This window comes from Moschus berezovskii, chromosome 2 (assembly GCF_049115385.1).
Source record: "Moschus berezovskii isolate FMDL1 chromosome 2, NW_MosBer_1.0, whole genome shotgun sequence".
Classification (NCBI taxonomy): Eukaryota; Metazoa; Chordata; class Mammalia; order Artiodactyla; family Moschidae; genus Moschus; species Moschus berezovskii.
Window position 1 is genome coordinate 65,675,886 of NC_142461.1, and position 18,160 is coordinate 65,694,045.

Consider the following 18,160-nt stretch of genomic DNA (forward strand, 5'->3'; position numbering starts at 1 on the left):
AACAGAGGTGGGCAGAGCCATATTCTGTTTGGGGAAACACCCTTGAAAACTGCACAAAGTCACTCTGATCACCTAATCTTCACTAAGCAGCTGCTCTGTGCCAAACTCTGTGCCAGTCTAAATGCTGGTGATTTACAAGACAGTGATTTGCAAAACTGCTTCCTGTTAGCAGTTTCCTCATCTCCAAAGTATGGAAAATAAGAAGACTTCATTGTTGGAGTGAATGAAACTCTTGCCAAGCGCTGGGCGCCTGACTCACATTTGCTGCTTAGTAAATGTTACTGTTACAACTACCCTCCTTCTCCTCCTCTTCCTTAATTGACAACCCCTGTGAAGTAGGTACTGCTGCTGCTGCTGCTGCTGCTAAGTCACTTCAGTCGTGTCCGACTCTGTGTGACCCCCATAGACGGAAGCCCACTAGGCTCCCCTGTCCCTGGGATTCTCCAGGCAAGAACACTGGAGTGGGTTGCCATTTCCTTCTCCAGAAGTAGGTACTACTATTCTCATTTCAAAGATGAGCAAACTGACTCATGAGTCTGCACATCAGTGTTGAATGGGGAGGGGTCTGCAGAGCATCTCCTCACCTGCCTCCCCAAACGGAACGTCAAGTAACTGTGTGTCACCCCAGCCACACACCTGGCTGCAGCATCCTCAGGAAATGCCCTCATGCTCTGGGGTTCGAGTAGCACACACTCAACTTCCCTGTTGAGACCTGGGTCTAAGCTTCAGATGTCCAAGTATTGCCAAGTACCACCGCTTGTGGGCAGGTCTCACAAAAACCAATATTTAGTACTCACTGGTTATTTACAGGGAGAAATATTAAAGTGAGCGTTCTGTGCTAAGTCGCTTCAGTTGTGTCTGAACCTTGCAAACCCATGAATTATAGCCTGCCAGGTTCCTCTGTCCATGGAATTCTCCAGGTAAGAATACTGGAGTGGGTTGCCATTTCCTTCTCCAGGGGATCATCCTGACACAGGGATCAAACCCACATCTCTTTAGTCTCCTGCATTGGCAGACGTGTTCTTTACCCCTAGTGCCACCTGGGAAGAGCCAAAGCGGGCATGACCACAGCAAGTTCAAGGATACATTCTCACTGGATGTTGGATGCTCATCAGTAAAATAAAATTTAAGTGCCTTCGTTTGGAGGCTATTTTTCTTTTCCTTAATTTTTTGGTTTGTTTTTTATTTACTTTGGGGGATCCTAGGTTTCTTTTTTCCCCTTTTTTTCTTAAATTTTTTATTTTTGACTTTTCTTTTAACAATATTTTATTTGTTTGGGGTGTGGGCTATATGTCTTTTGCCCCTCCAAATCCTACCTGCCCTCTGAATACTAACCCAAGTGCATGTGATTCTGCAGCCTTGGAGGCCCACTTAGCACCCACTCTGCTCGCCCCTCCCTGAGCACCCGCAGCACCGAAAGGTCAGCCAGTTTGAGGCCTGAGACTATTATTCTCCACCACGAATCCAGCATCTTAACTTCTGAGGGTGGCTGGGTGTCAGCCGTGTGTTGGCGGGGCTGCAAGCTCAGGTGCTGTGTGCTCCTTGGATATCTCTCAGAGCACCTGGCATGTTTCTGGAACACAGACAACAGTGAGACCACAGGTAAAAAAGTACCGTTCAACTGTCTCCACCCTGTCTTCTTCTGGCAAGGCGTCAAGAACAGCAGGGACGTCGACAGGCAGCATGACTAAGTTGAAGGAATTACAGCTGTGGAAAAATCACAGAGCAGCCAAGGATATGTGACTACATTAGCAGTCTCAGGGTCTTTACACAATCTTCTAAAGCACCTTTATTTTACCTTTGGTATTTTATGCTTCCATCTTGTCCTCTTCACCCCTGGAAACCCACCCATGTCTCCCTAGAGGTAAAGGCGGGGGTGGTGGGACGGTGGGTGGTGGTGATGAAAGTAAAATGTGAAAGTATTAGTCACTCAGTCGTGTCCAACTCTTTGTGATTCCATGGCCTGTAGCATGCCAGGCTCCTCTGTCCATGGAATTCTCCAGGCACGAATACTGGAGTGGGTTGCCATTTTCTACTCCAAGGGATCTTCCTGACCCAGAGATTGAACCCGGGTCTCCTGCATTGCAGGCTGTGATGGGTACCAATCAAATCCAAGAGAATGGTAATAAATAAGATATTTCCGAGAGCTTAGAAAAAGAATTTTCAAATGTGTAGTATCTAAACCTCAGAGAAGGCAATGGCAAGCCACTCCAGTCCTCTTGCCTAGAAAACCCCATGGATGGAGGAGCCTGTTGGGCTGCAGTACGTGGGGTCGCTAAGGGTCGGACACGACGGAGCGACTTCACTTTCACTTTCACACATTGGAGAAGGAAATGGCAACCCACTCCAGTGTTCCTGCCTGGAGAATCCCAGGGACGGGGGAGCCTGGTGGGCTTCCGTCTATGGGGTCACACAGAGTCGGACACAACTGAAGTGACTTAGCAGCAGCAGCAGCAGCAGTATATAAACTTACTTTATTTCCTGGGGGTAGAGGTGGGGTGGGGCAGCTAGATCGTTTACTTTTTCTTCTTAATATTTTTTTCCCCATTTATACTCTTCCTTAGTTGTTTATTTAATTTCAGACCTCCTCCCCACCTCCTTGTATACTGTTTGGTATTACAACTTTAGAGTTTTACATAAACATTACTGGGTATTGAGGACATTGAAATCACTGAGACAGGGAGGAAAACAGTTTGTTAATTTTAAAGTTGACAGTATATTTCTGTTTCAAGTTGGTGGAATAAACACTCACCTTTAAAAAATTTTTCCTTTTTATGGTCTCAACTCCTCACAAACCTCTCAAATGCTATTAGAGGAATAAAAACTGAACGCACAACAGCAAACGGAATAGGGAAAAATCCACAAGTGGATACACATTTTTAATAATTTTCTGGAATAAGCCTGGAGAAGCCGGGAGGAGTCTGTCTCATAAAAAAGAGTGAAAAATGACCCATGGCAGGAAACTGACTTTCTTACCTGCCCTGCAGGTGGCAGGGATGGGAAACCAGGGGGATTAATTGACGCCTCCTTGGTGTGTGCAGAAAAGATCTTCACAACCAAGATAGTCACGATAACGTGATCACTGACCTAGAGCCAGACATCTTGGAATGTGAAGTCAAGTGGGCTTTAGAAAGCATCACTACGAACAAAGCTAATGGAGGTGATGGAATTCCAGTTGAGCTATTTCAAGTCTTGAAAGATGATGCTGTGAAAGTGCTGCACTCAATATGCCAGCAAATTTGGAAAACTCAGCAGTGGCCACAGGACTGGAAAAGGTCAGTCTTCATTCCAATCCCAAGAAAGGCAATGCCAAAGAATGCTCAAACTACCGCACAATTGCACTCATCTCACACGCTAGTAAAGTCATGCTCAAAATTCTCCAAGCCAGGCTTCAGCAATATGTGAACTGTGAACTCCCAGATGTTCAAGCTGGATTCAGAAAAGGCAGAGGAGCCAGAGATCAAATTGCCAACATCCACTGGATCATGGAGAAAGCAAGAGAGTTCCAGAAAAGCATCTATTTCTGCTTTATTGACTATGCCAAAGCCTTTGACTGTGTGGATCACAATAAACTGTGGAAAATTCTGAAAGAGATGGGAATACCAGACCACCTGACCTGCCTCTTGAGAAACCTGTATGCAAGTCAGGAAGCAACAGTCAGAACTGTACATGGTTCCAAATAGGAAAAGGAGTATGTCAAGGTTGTATATTGTCACCTTGCTTGTTTAACTTATATGCAGAGTACATCATGAGGAACGCTGGGCTGGAAGAAGCACAAGCTGGAATCAAGATTGCCGGGAGAAATATCAATAACCTCAGATATGCAGATGACACTACCCTTATGGCAGAAAGTGAAGAGGAACTCAAAAGCTTCTTGATGAAAGTGAAAGAGGAGAGTGAAAAGGTTGGCTTGAAGCTCAACATTCAGAAAACAAAGATCATGGCATCTGGTCCCATCACTTCATGGGAAATAGATGGGGAAACAGTGGAAACAGTGTCAGACTTTATTTTTTGGGGCTCCAAAATCACTGCGAATGCTGACTGCAGCCATGAAATTAAAAGACGCTTACTCCTTGGAAGGAAAGTTATGACCAACCTTGATAGCATATTAAAAAGCAGAGACATTACTTTGCCAACCAAGGTCTGTCTAGTCAAGGCTATGGTTTTTCCTGTGGTCATGTATGGATGTGAGAGTTGGACTGTGAAGAAAGTTGATCACTGAAGAATTGATGCTTTTGAACTGTGGTGTTGGAGAAGACTCTTGAGAGTCCCTTATACCGCAAGGAGATCCAACCAGTCCATTCTAAAGGAGATCAATCCTGGGTGTTCATTGGAAGGACTGATGCTAAAGCTGAATGTAGTACTTTCGCCACCTCATGCGACGAGTTGACTCACTGGAAAAGACTCTGATGCTGTGAAAGGTTGGGGGCGGGAGGAGAAGGGGACGACGGAGAATGAGATGGCTGGATGGCATCACCGACTCTGTGGACATGAGTTTGAGTGAACTCTGGGAGTTGGTGATGGACAGGGAGGCCTGGCTTGCTGTGACTCATGGGGTCGCAGAGAGTTGGACACGACTGAGCGACTGAACTGATGGAGTGATTTTCTGGGGATGTTATAAGTGAAAATAGCAAAATACAGAAGAGCTTATCCAGCGTGCCACTTTTTGAATAAGGAAGAGGGGAAACATGAAAAATACATGTATTCTGTTTAGCATTACGAAGAGAAACATGGGAATGGTGTTAGAAGACCGAGCTGGCTACCAACAAGGGTAGAAGGCAGGTGGGATGGAGTGACACGCATCTGAGTTTGACTTTTTGTGTAGCTTTGAATTGTTTAGTGTGTTAATGTTCTACATATTCAAAAAATAAAATTAAATCAATATGAAAGGGAGGAGTGAGTGAGTGATAGTTGCTCAGCCGTGTCTGATTCTTTGTGACCCCAGGGACTATAGCCTGCCAGGCTCCTCTGTCCATGGAATTTTCCAGGCAAGAATACTGGAGTGGGTTGCCATTTCTTTCTCTAACAAAAGGGAGGAAATGCCCCTAAACTGAAAGCAAACTGAAACACATACAATTTCATATGAATTCCATAAGCACAGTGGAGGGGAGAAAAGAGAAAGAGGAAGGGAAAGAAAGAAAAAAGAAAGAAGAAAAGGAAGGGGTTATATTCAGTATCGTGTAATAACCTATAATAGAAAAAAGAATCTGGAAAAGAATATATACATATATATATATGGTTATATCTCTTTGCTGTACACCTAAAACTTTGTCAATCAATTATACTTCAATAAAAAAATACTTAAAAAAAAGAGAAAAGGAGTAATCTAAATAACTCATAAATATAGTATTTGACTACATATCCACATCCTGGATAGAATGGGGGTAGGGAGAAAATTGCAACTAAGTCTTGAGCTCTATTTACTATGCTTGTATTATTAAAGTGGTTATAGGTGAAGTCATTCTGAAACTATTTTTAACATTCTATAAAACTGAGCTTAGGAAGCCAGGGTTCTCACAGAGGAACAAGAGAAAGATAACTAGCAACTCCATGAGTGTGGGCTGGGATTATAAGCACCAGCGTAGATTCATGATCTCCAAAATGGGGATAGGTGTGCACAAGTGTGTATATGTGCATATGTGTATAGATGCATGTGGCCATGCATTTTTGTATGGTTATGTACATATGTGTGAAAGTTTATGTATATACGTGCACTTCCCCACACTCTGGATTGTCTGCTGAGGAGGCCAAGAAACAACCCTCCCCACCCCCAGGGGCAATGTGTGCACCAGGAACCCAGATTTTGGTCTCTAATACCATTCCTCACCAAAAGGGACCTGGCCTCCACCACCCAGAGATTAACCTTATTTACTGACTTTACGACAAAGAATGCAGGTTCTAATGGATAGTCCCACTGAGATCTCCAAGTGTATGCAGCTGAGGAAAGGGTGGAAGAAGGTGGGAGCCTGAACCACTCTTCCAAGGCCAGGCTGGTCTGGAAGACAGAATAGCAACAACTAAAGGTTTTTCATGAGATCAAACTCATCTAATTTTTAAATTCTTACTTTTCTGTATGTTAACGCGTTACTCTGGAATTGAAAGGGTCGTGACAGTGGATGGTGTTTGGGTGTTATATTTTGCTTTGTTTTGTTTCATGCCTTTCTTGGAAAAGTAAAACTCTGACAACCCTGAGTCAGTTCCTAAGATTCTTCTGGACACTTCACCCATCTATGAAATCCCAAAGTCTGGCACTGCTGGATTATTAATAGGTAATTTCTTCATTGATGCTGACTCAGATTTCATGGGTGTCACAGAGACTCAATAAATTCTCTCTGAATTTATTAAGGAGCAAAGAACCCAAGTGAGCTGTTTTGATTATTATGAACGCAAAAAGGACTTGGAATAAATAAACATTAAATAACATTGTACGGTTTAACAAAAACCAGATAACTCTCAGCAGCAAAAATACAGGGGAAATACCAGCTAAGAAACAGGTGATCTATTCAAGCACAATGACTGCAAGTTGAAGTATCATTAGTGGGTCTGTGGGAAGTTAAAAAGGAATACCATTATTATTCTGTAACTCTTTTAGAAACAAAAACAAGACCTAGAGTCTTACATCATGGAAATACATGAAGAAGAAATAAAGAATCCTCTCTTGATTTTATAATCTGTCATGCAATTATGCTTTATTTTGAAACAAATTGGCCCAACAGAGCACTCAGGCACAGAAGCTGGAGGTAACAACCCCTAGTTGGAGAGTTTTCTTTAATTCATGTGGAATTCATGTTTAATTCATGGTTAACTCAAGCCCAAAGTAACTGCACTCTGAGTGCCTTTTGAAAGAATAGCCTCAGGAGATTTTTCCAAGGACACAGCTTTGGAAAAAAAGAACCCCCAAACCAGGATGTTTTTGTCTTACTTCTTGAGACCCGTGCTTGCTGACAGCTGGTGGACCCTGGCCATCTGCACTCCCCACCATTTCTTATTTTACATGTTCTGTCTAGGGGAAGGTGCCACACGCAGCTGTGCTTGGTTCCCTGATGACTGGGGTCTGTTCTGAAGTGCCTTCACTCCTCAGCAAAATGAGGATCTGAGTCCAGATGATGGAGGGTCATCGCCATCTGGTGGCAGCAGAGTGACTGCAAGGTTTAGTGGGTGGGGGAGGGCAGGAGAGGAAAGAGTTATTAAGGGCAGTGCCGGAGGTACCAATGTGAGTCCTGATGAGTGCTCTGGGGACTCCTGCAGGTCCCCATCCCACAGACAAGGAAATCATTGCTCAAGGGCTTCAGGGATGGGTGACTCGCCCAAGGACGCAGAGTAGTGACAGGGCTACTGGGTCTCTCAGACACCAGAGTGTCCTTCTCTCTGTAAGGTTGTTCCCTCCAGCCCTAGGTTCTGGAGATTTCAGGTCTTAGAAATATGCTAATGTTACCAAACACAAGTTCATGTACCCAGTGCACAGTGAGGCCAAGCAACCCAAAATGCCAAAGTCTGAAGCAGAGGAAGGTTTACTGCAGGATCCAGTAAGGAGAAGGGGGTGGCTTGTGCCCAAACCTTCAGAACTGCCTGAAGGTTTTCAGAGGGAAGGTTTTAAAGGCAAAACTTGGGGTGAGGGCTGCAGAGTGTGTGACTTTCTTCTGACTGGCTAGTGGTGAGCTACAGACCCCTCTCTAGGTCCTCTGCTATAGCTCCACTCAGAAATGCCCAGATAACAGTATCTCATGCACATTCCTGAGTTATAGATGCCAAACCCCCACCAAATGCACGAAGTTAACTATTTGATGACCGTGACCACTGAGCCCCCAGACCTATGGTAACCTGAGAACTGACAACATGACATCATCCTGTAACCTCACCATCAGCTAATCAGAGACCTGTGTATGGTGAGCTGATCACACACCCTGTAATCCCCCTCCCTCACCTGGGCTTTAAAAATGCTTCCCTGAAAGCCAAGGGGAGTTGGGCTTTTTGAGTTTTAGCTGCCTTGTTTTCCTTGCTTGGTGCCTGCAATAAACACTTTCTTGGGGCTTCCCTGGTGGTGCAGATAGTAAAGAATACACCTGCAATGCAGGAGACCTGGGTTCAATCCCTGGGTTGGGAAGATTCCCTGGAGAAGGGAATGGCAACCCACTCCACTATTCTTGCCTGGAGAATCCCACAGACAGAGGAGCCTGGCGGGCTACAGTCCATGGGGACACAACTGAGCAACTTTCACTTCCATCACAACCTTGTGTCAGTAGACTGGCTTTGCTGTGCACAGGTGAGCGGACCCAAGTTTGGTTCAGTAACACGAATTCACAGAAAAGGAACTAACACTTCTGAGCCCCTCCCATGGCCCACATCCTCTGCCTGCTCTCATGCTCATCTCCAGGCAAAGGAGGGCAGTAGAGACACACTGAAAAAAATGACCCGAAAGGAATAGCACAGGGAAAAGCCTGGATTTCGATTAATTCAGGAAGAGCTTTTCTGCTGGCAGTGGAGGAAGAAATAAAGGTAAGGGTTTCAGGGTCACAAACTGGATTTCAATTGCCTTCTTGAATCCCCCTGGGGATATGTGGATGACAGTGCATATGGGGTTGGTGCACATTGGGATGAGCTTTCCTACTTTAAAAAAAAATTTTATTTGTTATTTGGCTATATTGTGTCTTAGCTGCATCATGCGGGATCTTTCCTTGTGGTGTGCAGACTCTCCACTTGTGGGGCATGGGCTCAAGAGCCGCAGTGCACCAGCATAGTTGCCCCGTGGCAGGTGGGATCCAATCTCCCAGATCAGGGATCTAATCCATGTCCCCTGTACTGGAAGGCAGATTCTTAACCACTGGACCAACAAGGAGTCTCCTCCTACTTCCAATTCTAACAAAAATGTCAAGTTAAGCAGGTCTGATCGGCCTGGGTTCTGGATGAGAGGACCTGGCCCAAAGAGCTGACCAGAGAGTGTGGCTGAGGTCGCATAGCTCCTGAGGACCTAGGGGAATTCTGATTGAACCAGGACATGCTGGCAGAAGTCAGGGTATAAGTAACCACTGACCCTGTTTGGTGGCAGTGCTTAGGCCCAGGCAGAGCTGACTACTCCTGGGGCCCTGGTGGGGCTTTGCCCCCTTGGGGTGGGCCTCACTACAGATCAAAGGATTTGAGCGATAGGTCACTGTTGATGGTCATTGTGTTGGGATACCAGTCATGTCTGCTCACCAGCCACTCATTTTACTATGTTTGCAAGGACCATGGACCAAATAAGTAAATTCCAGGGCTCAGGAGCAGGTCACTGACCAGGCTGCGTCTAAAGGAAAAGGCATCAGCTAGTTGTTTGATCTTAGGGCTTTGAAGAGGTGCCAGTTAAGCAAATTAGCAAGAATGTGCTTGCTCTAAATTTCCTCCTTCTTTGGTCTAATGCTATTCTCATCTACTTGCTCTATCTCTGATGACAGCTGTGGGGTCCCCTGGTGAATGGCCAGGCTGGGGCATGGAGAGACCTGGATCCTTTGGTGTGGATATGGAGGGTGTAGACAGCTAATCATGGCAATTCTAAAATGCTGAAAATGAACCATGATTATTTCAGTTGAATTATGTGGACTGGTTGTCTACTTTTATTGAAGTATGGTCAATGATCCACCGTGACATTAATTTTTTTTCTAAAAAACCCCCATTATTTATTTGTTATTTGCTTTTGGCTGTGCCAGGTCTTTGTTGCTGCACATGGGCTCTCTCTAGTTGTGGTGAGTGGGGGTTATTCTCCAGTGGCAGCGCATGGGCTTTTCATTGCAGTGGTTTCTCTTGCTGCGGACAGAGCATGGGCTCCAGGGTTCAGGCTCAGCAGTTGTGGCACAAGGGCTCAGCTGTCCCTCAGCATGTGCAGTCATCCCAGATCAGGGATCAAACCTGTGTCCCTGCATTGGCGGGAGGATTCCTAATCCCTGGAATATCAGGGAAGCCCTGCGACATTAATTTTTTTAAAGTTTATCTCAAGAGCTATGATATGATCCTACAATCCCACTCCTGGGCATATATCTAGAAAAAACACAATTAGAAAAGATATATGTACTTCAATGTTCATAGCAGCACTGTTTACAATAGCCAAGACATGGAAGCCACCTAAGTGTCCATCAACAGAGAAATAGATAAAGAAGATATGGTAGATATATACCATGGAATATTACTCAGCCATAAAAAAGAATGAAATAATGCCATCTGCAGCAACATGAATGGACCTTGAGATGATCATACTAAGTGCAAGAAAATATCATATTGCTTGTATGTGGAATCTAAAAATCATATAAATGAAATTATTTACAAAACAAAAATAGACTCACAGACATAGAAAACAAACTTATGATTACCAAAGGAGAAAAGTAGGGGATAGGGATAAATTAGAAGATTAGGATTAACCTATACACACTACTATATATGAAATAGATAACCAACAAGGACCTTCTACATAGGACAGGAAACTATACTCAATATCTTATAATAATCAATAATGGAAGAGGATGTAAAAAAAGAATTTATCTAAATACCTACATAGATACACATACAAATATACGCATATCTGAGTCATTTGCTGTAAATCTGAAACTAACGTAACATCATAAATCAACTAGATGTCAATAAAAGTTAAAAAAAAAGTTTATCTCAAGATAAAGAGATGAAAATCAGTTACACATCATCATATCCCTCTGATTACTGAACTTCCCTCATGCACCAAAAGTATGATTTGATATTTTAGTGGCAGGCAACTTTCGGGGTCACAGTCTCTGTAATCTGAGGGGCACACATACTCCTCTGAGGCAATGTGAGCTGGGCTTACCTTGGTGACCCCTCTGTCTTAGAGGTTTCGGGCAGGGATGAGAGTACCAGGCTCTGGAACCTCTTCCAGGTCATCACTCCAGGTATTATGTCCTGTAATAGAGCCAGCACAAGCGGACCACGGGTGAAGTCCAGGAAGCACTTCAGTTTCATTCAGCTGGCTAATTTTCAGTCTTAAAAGTTGAACTCCAAAATTTATCATTTAAGCTTAACAGAAATTTTCTGAGGCGAAAAAAGAGAACCGCTCTGGCAAATAGTATTCAACGAAGCAGCAGGAATTAAAGCAGGAGGAAGGAGAGGTTCGTGCCCTGACTTATGAGGCAGAGAAGCAAGGGTGTTGGTGTGGAGGGGCAGGTCAGGCCTCTCGATCTGTTTTGATTACTGTGAATGTAATGCTAACGCAACATTTAGCGAGCATGGGTCAGTTCATCAAAGGCTCTTCCAGGTAGTGCGGGTGGAGGGGTGGGGGGGTGAGTGTGTGCAACTGCACTGAGATGCCAAGGGGGCTGTGGTCAGGGGTCACTGAGTGCAGGGTGCGTGATGGGGGCTGACAGCAAATGTGGCCAGGAAGGCAGGCTGGTTGTGAAGGGTCTCGTGGGCCAAGCTCGTGAGCTTGGAGCTGCTCCCATGGGCAGTGGCTTTCAAAGTGGGGAAGGACTGGATAAGATTTGAATGGAAGGAAGGCTTCTGCGGGCGGGTGAGGAGTGCTGGTGGCATAGTGTTGGCACCCAGGTGGAAGAGAGGGAGTCACGTGGCGTGTAAGGCAGACTGGTGGGACCCGGGGATGATGAAGGAGAAGGGAGTGAGGACCACATGGGTCATTGCTTGAACTGTACACCCAGGAGGCAGGAAAGTGATGTGGGAAGAGGTGTGAAGTGGGGCTGGCAGGAGTAGGGCCAAGATGATGACCTAAGGTGGGTGCGGAAGGGCTGAGGGTCACCTGCAGGGGACATTGCTGGAAACTGAGGTCAGGCTGGTTATCCAGGGAAGAAGGGACTCTGGGGAGCCTCTTTCTCACTGTGTGTTTGTCACATCACCACCTTGTCCCTTCTGACCTTTCTCTCCTTGTTAGGGACCAAAGAGAGAGAGTGTCAGACCCTAGGATTGTGACCACCAGGTGACTTCTCTTACATGGTCACAGTGGGAATAAAATGAATATTAGGCATAGCCTTCAAAGGAAAAGAGAATAAGAATGTTGAAAGCGGGCAACGTGAAGCCTGGGAAGTGGGCACAGGCAGATAGGGGTGGTGTGGCAAACCCACCTGCCCTGCTCCAGGGCTGGGGCATGCCAGTGCCCCCGTGCCATGGTTACTATCCTTGTTCTGCAGCTCTGGCTGCAAACTCTCTTATTCCCAGTCCCAGCTGTGACCCCCCACTTCCTTGTCCCCCACCCCCTGGGCCCTGCAGCCCAGGGCCAGTTCTGCTGCTGAGCCTGGGACGGCTTTACCGTGTGATGGAGAAACTGCTTCTGGGTGAGGGGGATGCTGGAGCCGCAGTGGCACTCCTTGGTGAACTTGTACTTGGGGTGGGAGCACAGGTGGTAATCGATCAAGGTTTCCACATAAGTCAGAGGGTGCTTCACAGCAAACAGTCCTGGGCTGGGATTCTGCAGAAGAGGGAGAGAAAAAAAAGGAGTTTCTTTTGCTGACCAGCTTTTACCTTGGGCACAGAACAGACATCAGCTGAGGTTCCCCATGGCTCCCACCAGTATGGACGCTCTGACTCCGCATCAGCTTGTCTGGGAAAGAGAAGCAGGAGAGTAGAGGTGGCTTCAGATGGGCTGTGGTCATGGTCACTCACAGATGTCACTTTGCTGGCTGAAGAACTTCATCGCATATCACATGGATTTACGAGGCTCCCGTGGAAACCAGCACAAATGAAACCACAGCTTAAAGTATTTGTTTCTAAATTTGTTCAGTCCTAACTGTAAATAAGCAAACTGGTTTTAAAAAGCAAATGAGCTTCTGGTTTTGGAAAGGAAAAACAGATGCTTTAAAACTAGTTTAAAGAGAAGATAAAGGAGAGGGTGGCATTTGATATATCAGGAAATGTCAACGTTTAACGTTGTTTTGGTGATGTCTTTAATTCAGGAAGGCTCCATTTGGATGTAGTATCTGGCTTTAAGGGAGATCCTGTTTTTTACTAATTTTCCAGTGGGACTAATGGAGGTACAGAGCAATTATATAAAAATATAAAAAAACATGGAGCCTTTTAATGTTCTTTCTGGGGCTTGTCCAATAAAAACCCTGCTCTTGTCCCAAACAACATAGCTTTCAGCTCCCTCGTGGTTAATTCAGATGTTTAAGAACCTCTGAGATTCTGTTCTTTTTGTCTGAGTAATTTTTTAAAAACAATTTTGAAACACACACACAAATCTCCATATGACTGATGGAAACCCAATCTCACTGTCAAGATATAAACGTCCCCCACAACTTAAAGATGATGCAGCCAGGCCAGGAAGGTGTGACAGCAGAACTTGGTTGCGGTGGATGTTATGAATGTGTTCCAGCCACAAATGCCAGGAAGACAGTCCTCTGTTAGTTCAGGAAGGCTGACCTACAGCCAGGGCCAAGGAGAAAGATGCCGAGCAAGTGGGCTCTTGCCTGAACTCATGACTGTAAAGGCAGCAGGAGGGCAGGGAGGCAGTGATGCGCCCTGAGGGAGTCGGCGGGGCCCCAGCAACCACATCTCAATGAGCTCTGCAGCGGAGGGAAGAGGCAGGAGATACCTATGTGTCCAGAGCAGCTCTTTTCCCGTTCTTCAATGTGCCATATGGGGTGGAGGCTGAGACAGGGGCAAATGCAAACACTGGCTCCCAAATCTGACCCAGATAGCAACTGCAGGGCCAGAAACAAACAAGGTGAAAGATGGGGGCCCTGGTGAGAGAAAGCCAGGGAGGTCGAGGATGCAGAGGAAGGCAGGTGGGGGTGGCAAGATGGAGATGTTTTCTATTCCTGTGCAGGATCCCTAAGTACAACTGGGTGCAAGGACATAACGGGAGGAGCCAAGGTTAGGAGACAAAGCAAGCAGCCCAGCTTGCACCACTTAGGTGTTCTGTGCATAATCACTCCAGAGATGGAATGAACTTTTTGGCCAACCCAATAGTAAAGAGCATTTATTTTGTCTTAACTGTGTCATTATGTTTCCCTGCCAGGCCAAGCACAGGCTTGGATTATAACTTTTGGGTTCACTATCACGACCTCTGGGTCAGTGACAGAGGGAAGTTCTAATATCAAAGCCAGATGGACTCTACTAATATTTTAAAAATTTCCATCAAGTCCTAAAAATCATGCCAAATATTAGGTGGCATCCTATTTGGAACACATATCAATTTTTAGTTGACTCTCCCCCTTAAGAGTTTATAACGGCTTTTTATTTTGCTTTAATGATGTGCCTCTATGAAAACTGTACTGTCGGCACATGGAGTCCATCCTGTCCTGGATGCCTCCTCTGGCCCCTGTAGATAATGCACAGATATCATTCCAAGACTTACTGTAGAGCTTTCCTTGTTATAACCACTATTTATTGCTGACAAAGGTCCATCCAGTCAAAGCTATGGTTTCTCCAGTAGTTGTGTACAGATGTGAGAGTTAGATGATAAAGAAGGTTGAGCACCAAAGAACTGATGCTTTCAAATTGTGGTGCTGGAGAAGACTCTTGACAGTCTCTTGGACAGCAAGGAGATCAAACCAGTCAATCCTAAAGGAAATAAACTCTGAATGTTCATTGGAAGGACTGATGCTGAACCTGAAGCTTGAATACTTTGGCCACTCGATGTGAAGAGCCAATTCACTGGAAAAGATCCTGATGCTGAGAAAGACTGAAGACAGCAGGGGAAGTGGGCGACAGAGGATGAGATGGTTGGATGGTATCATCAACTTAATGGATATGAGTTTGAGCAAACTTCAGAAGATGGAGAAGGACAGGGAAGCCTGGTGTGCTGCAGTCCAAGGGGTCGCAAAGAGTCAGACATGACTGAGTGACTGAACAACAACATTGCTTTTTATGTTTGTTTCTTAGGGTTTCCAAATTCTTTCTTTTATAGCCATATTGATGTATAATTGATATACAATAAACTGCATGCACTTAAAGTATAGAACTTGGTATATATTGATGTATGTTATGTCTGCAAAACTGGTCTCTTTCTCACTTGCAGAGTGGTGAGGGAGGTGGTAGCAGGTGGGTCTGGGGGACAAGAGAGTGGTGTCTAAAGCTTACCATGGAGATCCCGGGGTTTTGCTGGGATACCCTTCTCAGGAAAACCCCTCTCCCACTGCTAGCCCAGCCTTTCTATACAGAATTTCAGCTGATTAGAGGGTTCTAGTGCCAAGTCTGGAAATAACTGAGCTAAATGTCCTATGATGTTCAGTTCAGTTCAATTGCTCAGTTGTGTCTGACTCTTTGTGACCCCCTGGACCACAGCATGCCAGGCTTCCCTGTCCATCACCAACTCCTGGAGCTTACTCAGACTAATGTCCATTCAGTTGGTGATGCCATCCAACCATCTCATCTGGTGTTGTCCCCTTTTCCTCCTGCCTTCAATCTTGCCCAGTATCAGGGTCTTTCCCAATGAGTCAGTTCTTCGCACGAGGTGGCCAAAGTATTGGAGTTTCAGCTTCAACATCAGTCCTTCCAATGAACGCTCAGGACTGATTTCCTTTAGGATGGACTGGTTGGAGCTCCTTGTGGTCCAAGGGACTCTCAAGAGTCTTCTCCAAAACCACAACTCAAAAGTAACAATTCTTCAGCACTCAGCTTTCTTTATAGTCCAACTTTCACATCCATACATGACTACTGGAAAAACCATAGCGTTAACTAGACGGACCTTTGTCGGCAAAGTAATGTCTCTGCTTTTTAATATGCTCTATAGATTGGACATAGCTTTTCTTCCAAGGAACAAGTGTCTTTTAATCTCATGGCTGCAGTCACCATCTGCAGTGATTTTTGTGCCGAAGAAAATAGTCTGTCACTATTTCCACTGTTTCCCCATCTATTTGCCATGAAATGACTTGACCAGGTGCCATGATCTTAGTTTTCTGAATGCTAAGTTTTAAGCCAACTTTTTCACTGTCCTCTTTCACTTTCATCAAGAGGTTCTTTAGTTCTTCTTCGCTCTCTGCCATAAGGGTGGAATCATCTGCATATCTGAGGCTATTGATATTTCTCCCTACAATCTTGATTCCAGCTTGTGCTTCATCCAGCCCAACATTTTGCATGATGTACTCTGCATATAAGTTAAATAACCTGGGTGACATACAGCCTTGATGTACTCCTTTCCCGATTTGAAACCAGTCTGTTGTTCCATACCCAGTTCTAACTGCTGCTTCTTGAACTGCATACAGATTTCTCAGGAGGCAGGTAAGATGGTCTGGTGTTCCCATCTCTTTAAGAACTTTACAGTTTGTTGTGATTCACACAGTCTAAGGCTTTGGCATAGTCAATAAAGCAGAAATAGATGTTTTTCTGGAACTCTCTTGCTTTTTTGATGATCCAGCGGATGTTGGCAATTTGATCTCTGGTTCCTCTGCCTTTTCTAAATCCAGCTTGAACATCTGGAAGTTCACAGTTCAAGTACTGTTGAAGACTGATTTGGAGAATTTTGAGCATTACTTTGCTAGCGTGTGAGATGAATGCAATTGTGCAGTAGTTTGAAGATCCTTTGGCATTCCCTTTCTTTGGGACTGGAACGAAAACTGATCTTTTTGAGTCCTATGGCCATCACTGAGTTTTCCAAATTTGCTGGCATATTGAGGGCAGCACTTGAACAGCATCATCTTTTAGGATTTGAAAGAGCTCAACTGGAATTCCATCACCTCAACTAGCTTTGCTCATAGTGATGCTTCCTAAGGCCCACTTGACTTTGCATTCCAGAATGTCTGGCTCTAGGTGAGTGATCACACCATCGTGATTATCTGGGTCATGAAGATCTTCGGCTGCATAGTTCTTCTGTGTATTCTTGCCACCTCTTCTTATTATCTTCTGCTTCTATGAGGTCCATACCATTTCTGTCCTTTATCGAGCCCATCTTTGCATGAGATGTTCCCTTGGTATCTCTAATTTTCTTGAAGAGATCTCTAGTCTTTCCCATTCTATTATTTTCCTCTATTTCTTTGCATTGATCACTGAGGAAGGCTTTCTTATCTCTCCTTGCTATTCTTTGGAACTCTGCATTCAAATGGGTATATCTTTGCTTTTCTCCTTTGCCTTTAGCTTCTCTTCTTTTCTCAGCTACTTTTAAGGCTTCCTCAGACAACATTTTGCCTTTTTGCATTTCTTTTTCTTGGGAATGTTCTTGATCATTGCCTCTTGTAGAATGTCACAAACCTCCATCCATAGCTCATCAGGCACTCTGTCTATAAAATCTAATCCCTTGAATCTGTTTGTCACTTCCACTGTATAATTGTAATATGGTTTAGGTCATATATCATAATATGGTTTAGGTCATATCTGAACGGCCTAGTGGTTTTCCTTACTTTCTTCATTCTAAGTCTGAATTTTGCAGTAAGGGATTTAAGATCTGAGCCACAATCAGCTCCTGGTTTTGTTTTTGCTGACTGTATAGAGCTTTCCATCTTCGGCTGCAAAGAATATAATCAATCTGATTTTGGTATTGACCATTTGGTGATGTCCATGTGTAGAGTTGTCTCTTCGGTTGTTGGAAGAGGGTGTTTGCTATGACCAGTGCCTTCTCTTGGCAAAACTCTATTAGCCTTTGCCCTGCTTCATTTTGTACTCCAAGACCAAACTTGCCTTTTACTCCAGGTATCTCGTGATTTCCTACTTTGGCATTCCTACCCTCTAGGATGAAAGGTACATCTGTTTTTGGTGTTAGTTCTAGAAGGTCTTTTAGGTCTTCATAGAACCATTCAACTTCACACAAGGGGATCCCCATAAGGATAACAGCTGATCTTTCAATGGAAACTCTCCAAGCTCAGAGAATTCAGCACCACCAAACCAACTCTTCAACAAATGCTAAAGGATCTTCTCTAGACAGGAAATACAGAAGAGGTTTACAAACTCAAACCCAAAACAACAAAGTAAATGGCAATGGGATCATATTTATCAATAATTACCTTAAATGTAAATGGGTTGAATGCCCCAACCAAAAGACAAAGAATGGCTGAATGGATACAAAAACAAGACCCCTATATATGTTGTCTACAAGAGACCCACCTCGAAACAAGGGACACATACAGACTGAAAGTGAAGGGGTGGAAAAGGATATTTAACACAAATGGAGACCAAAAGAAAGCAGGAGTAGCAATACTCATATCAGATAAAATAAACTTTGAAATAAAGACTGTGAAAAGAGACAAAGAAGGATACTATATAATGATTGAAGGATCAATCCAAGAAG

At 44.5% G+C, this 18,160-nt stretch overlaps 1 protein-coding gene across 1 annotated transcript in view; it reads right to left on the bottom strand.

Annotated features, from left to right (window-relative positions):
- Positions 1-18,160, bottom strand: part of CFAP221 (cilia and flagella associated protein 221) — a 123,136-nt gene that overhangs the window by 8,989 nt on the left and 95,987 nt on the right. The window contains exons 20-22 of the mRNA XM_055398550.2: positions 12,251-12,409; positions 10,805-10,896; positions 1,615-1,707 (exon numbers count right to left, since the gene is read on the bottom strand). Coding sequence (XP_055254525.2) covers positions 1,615-1,707; positions 10,805-10,896; positions 12,251-12,409 — 344 coding nt within the window. The remainder of the gene's footprint in view (positions 1-1,614; positions 1,708-10,804; positions 10,897-12,250; positions 12,410-18,160) is intronic.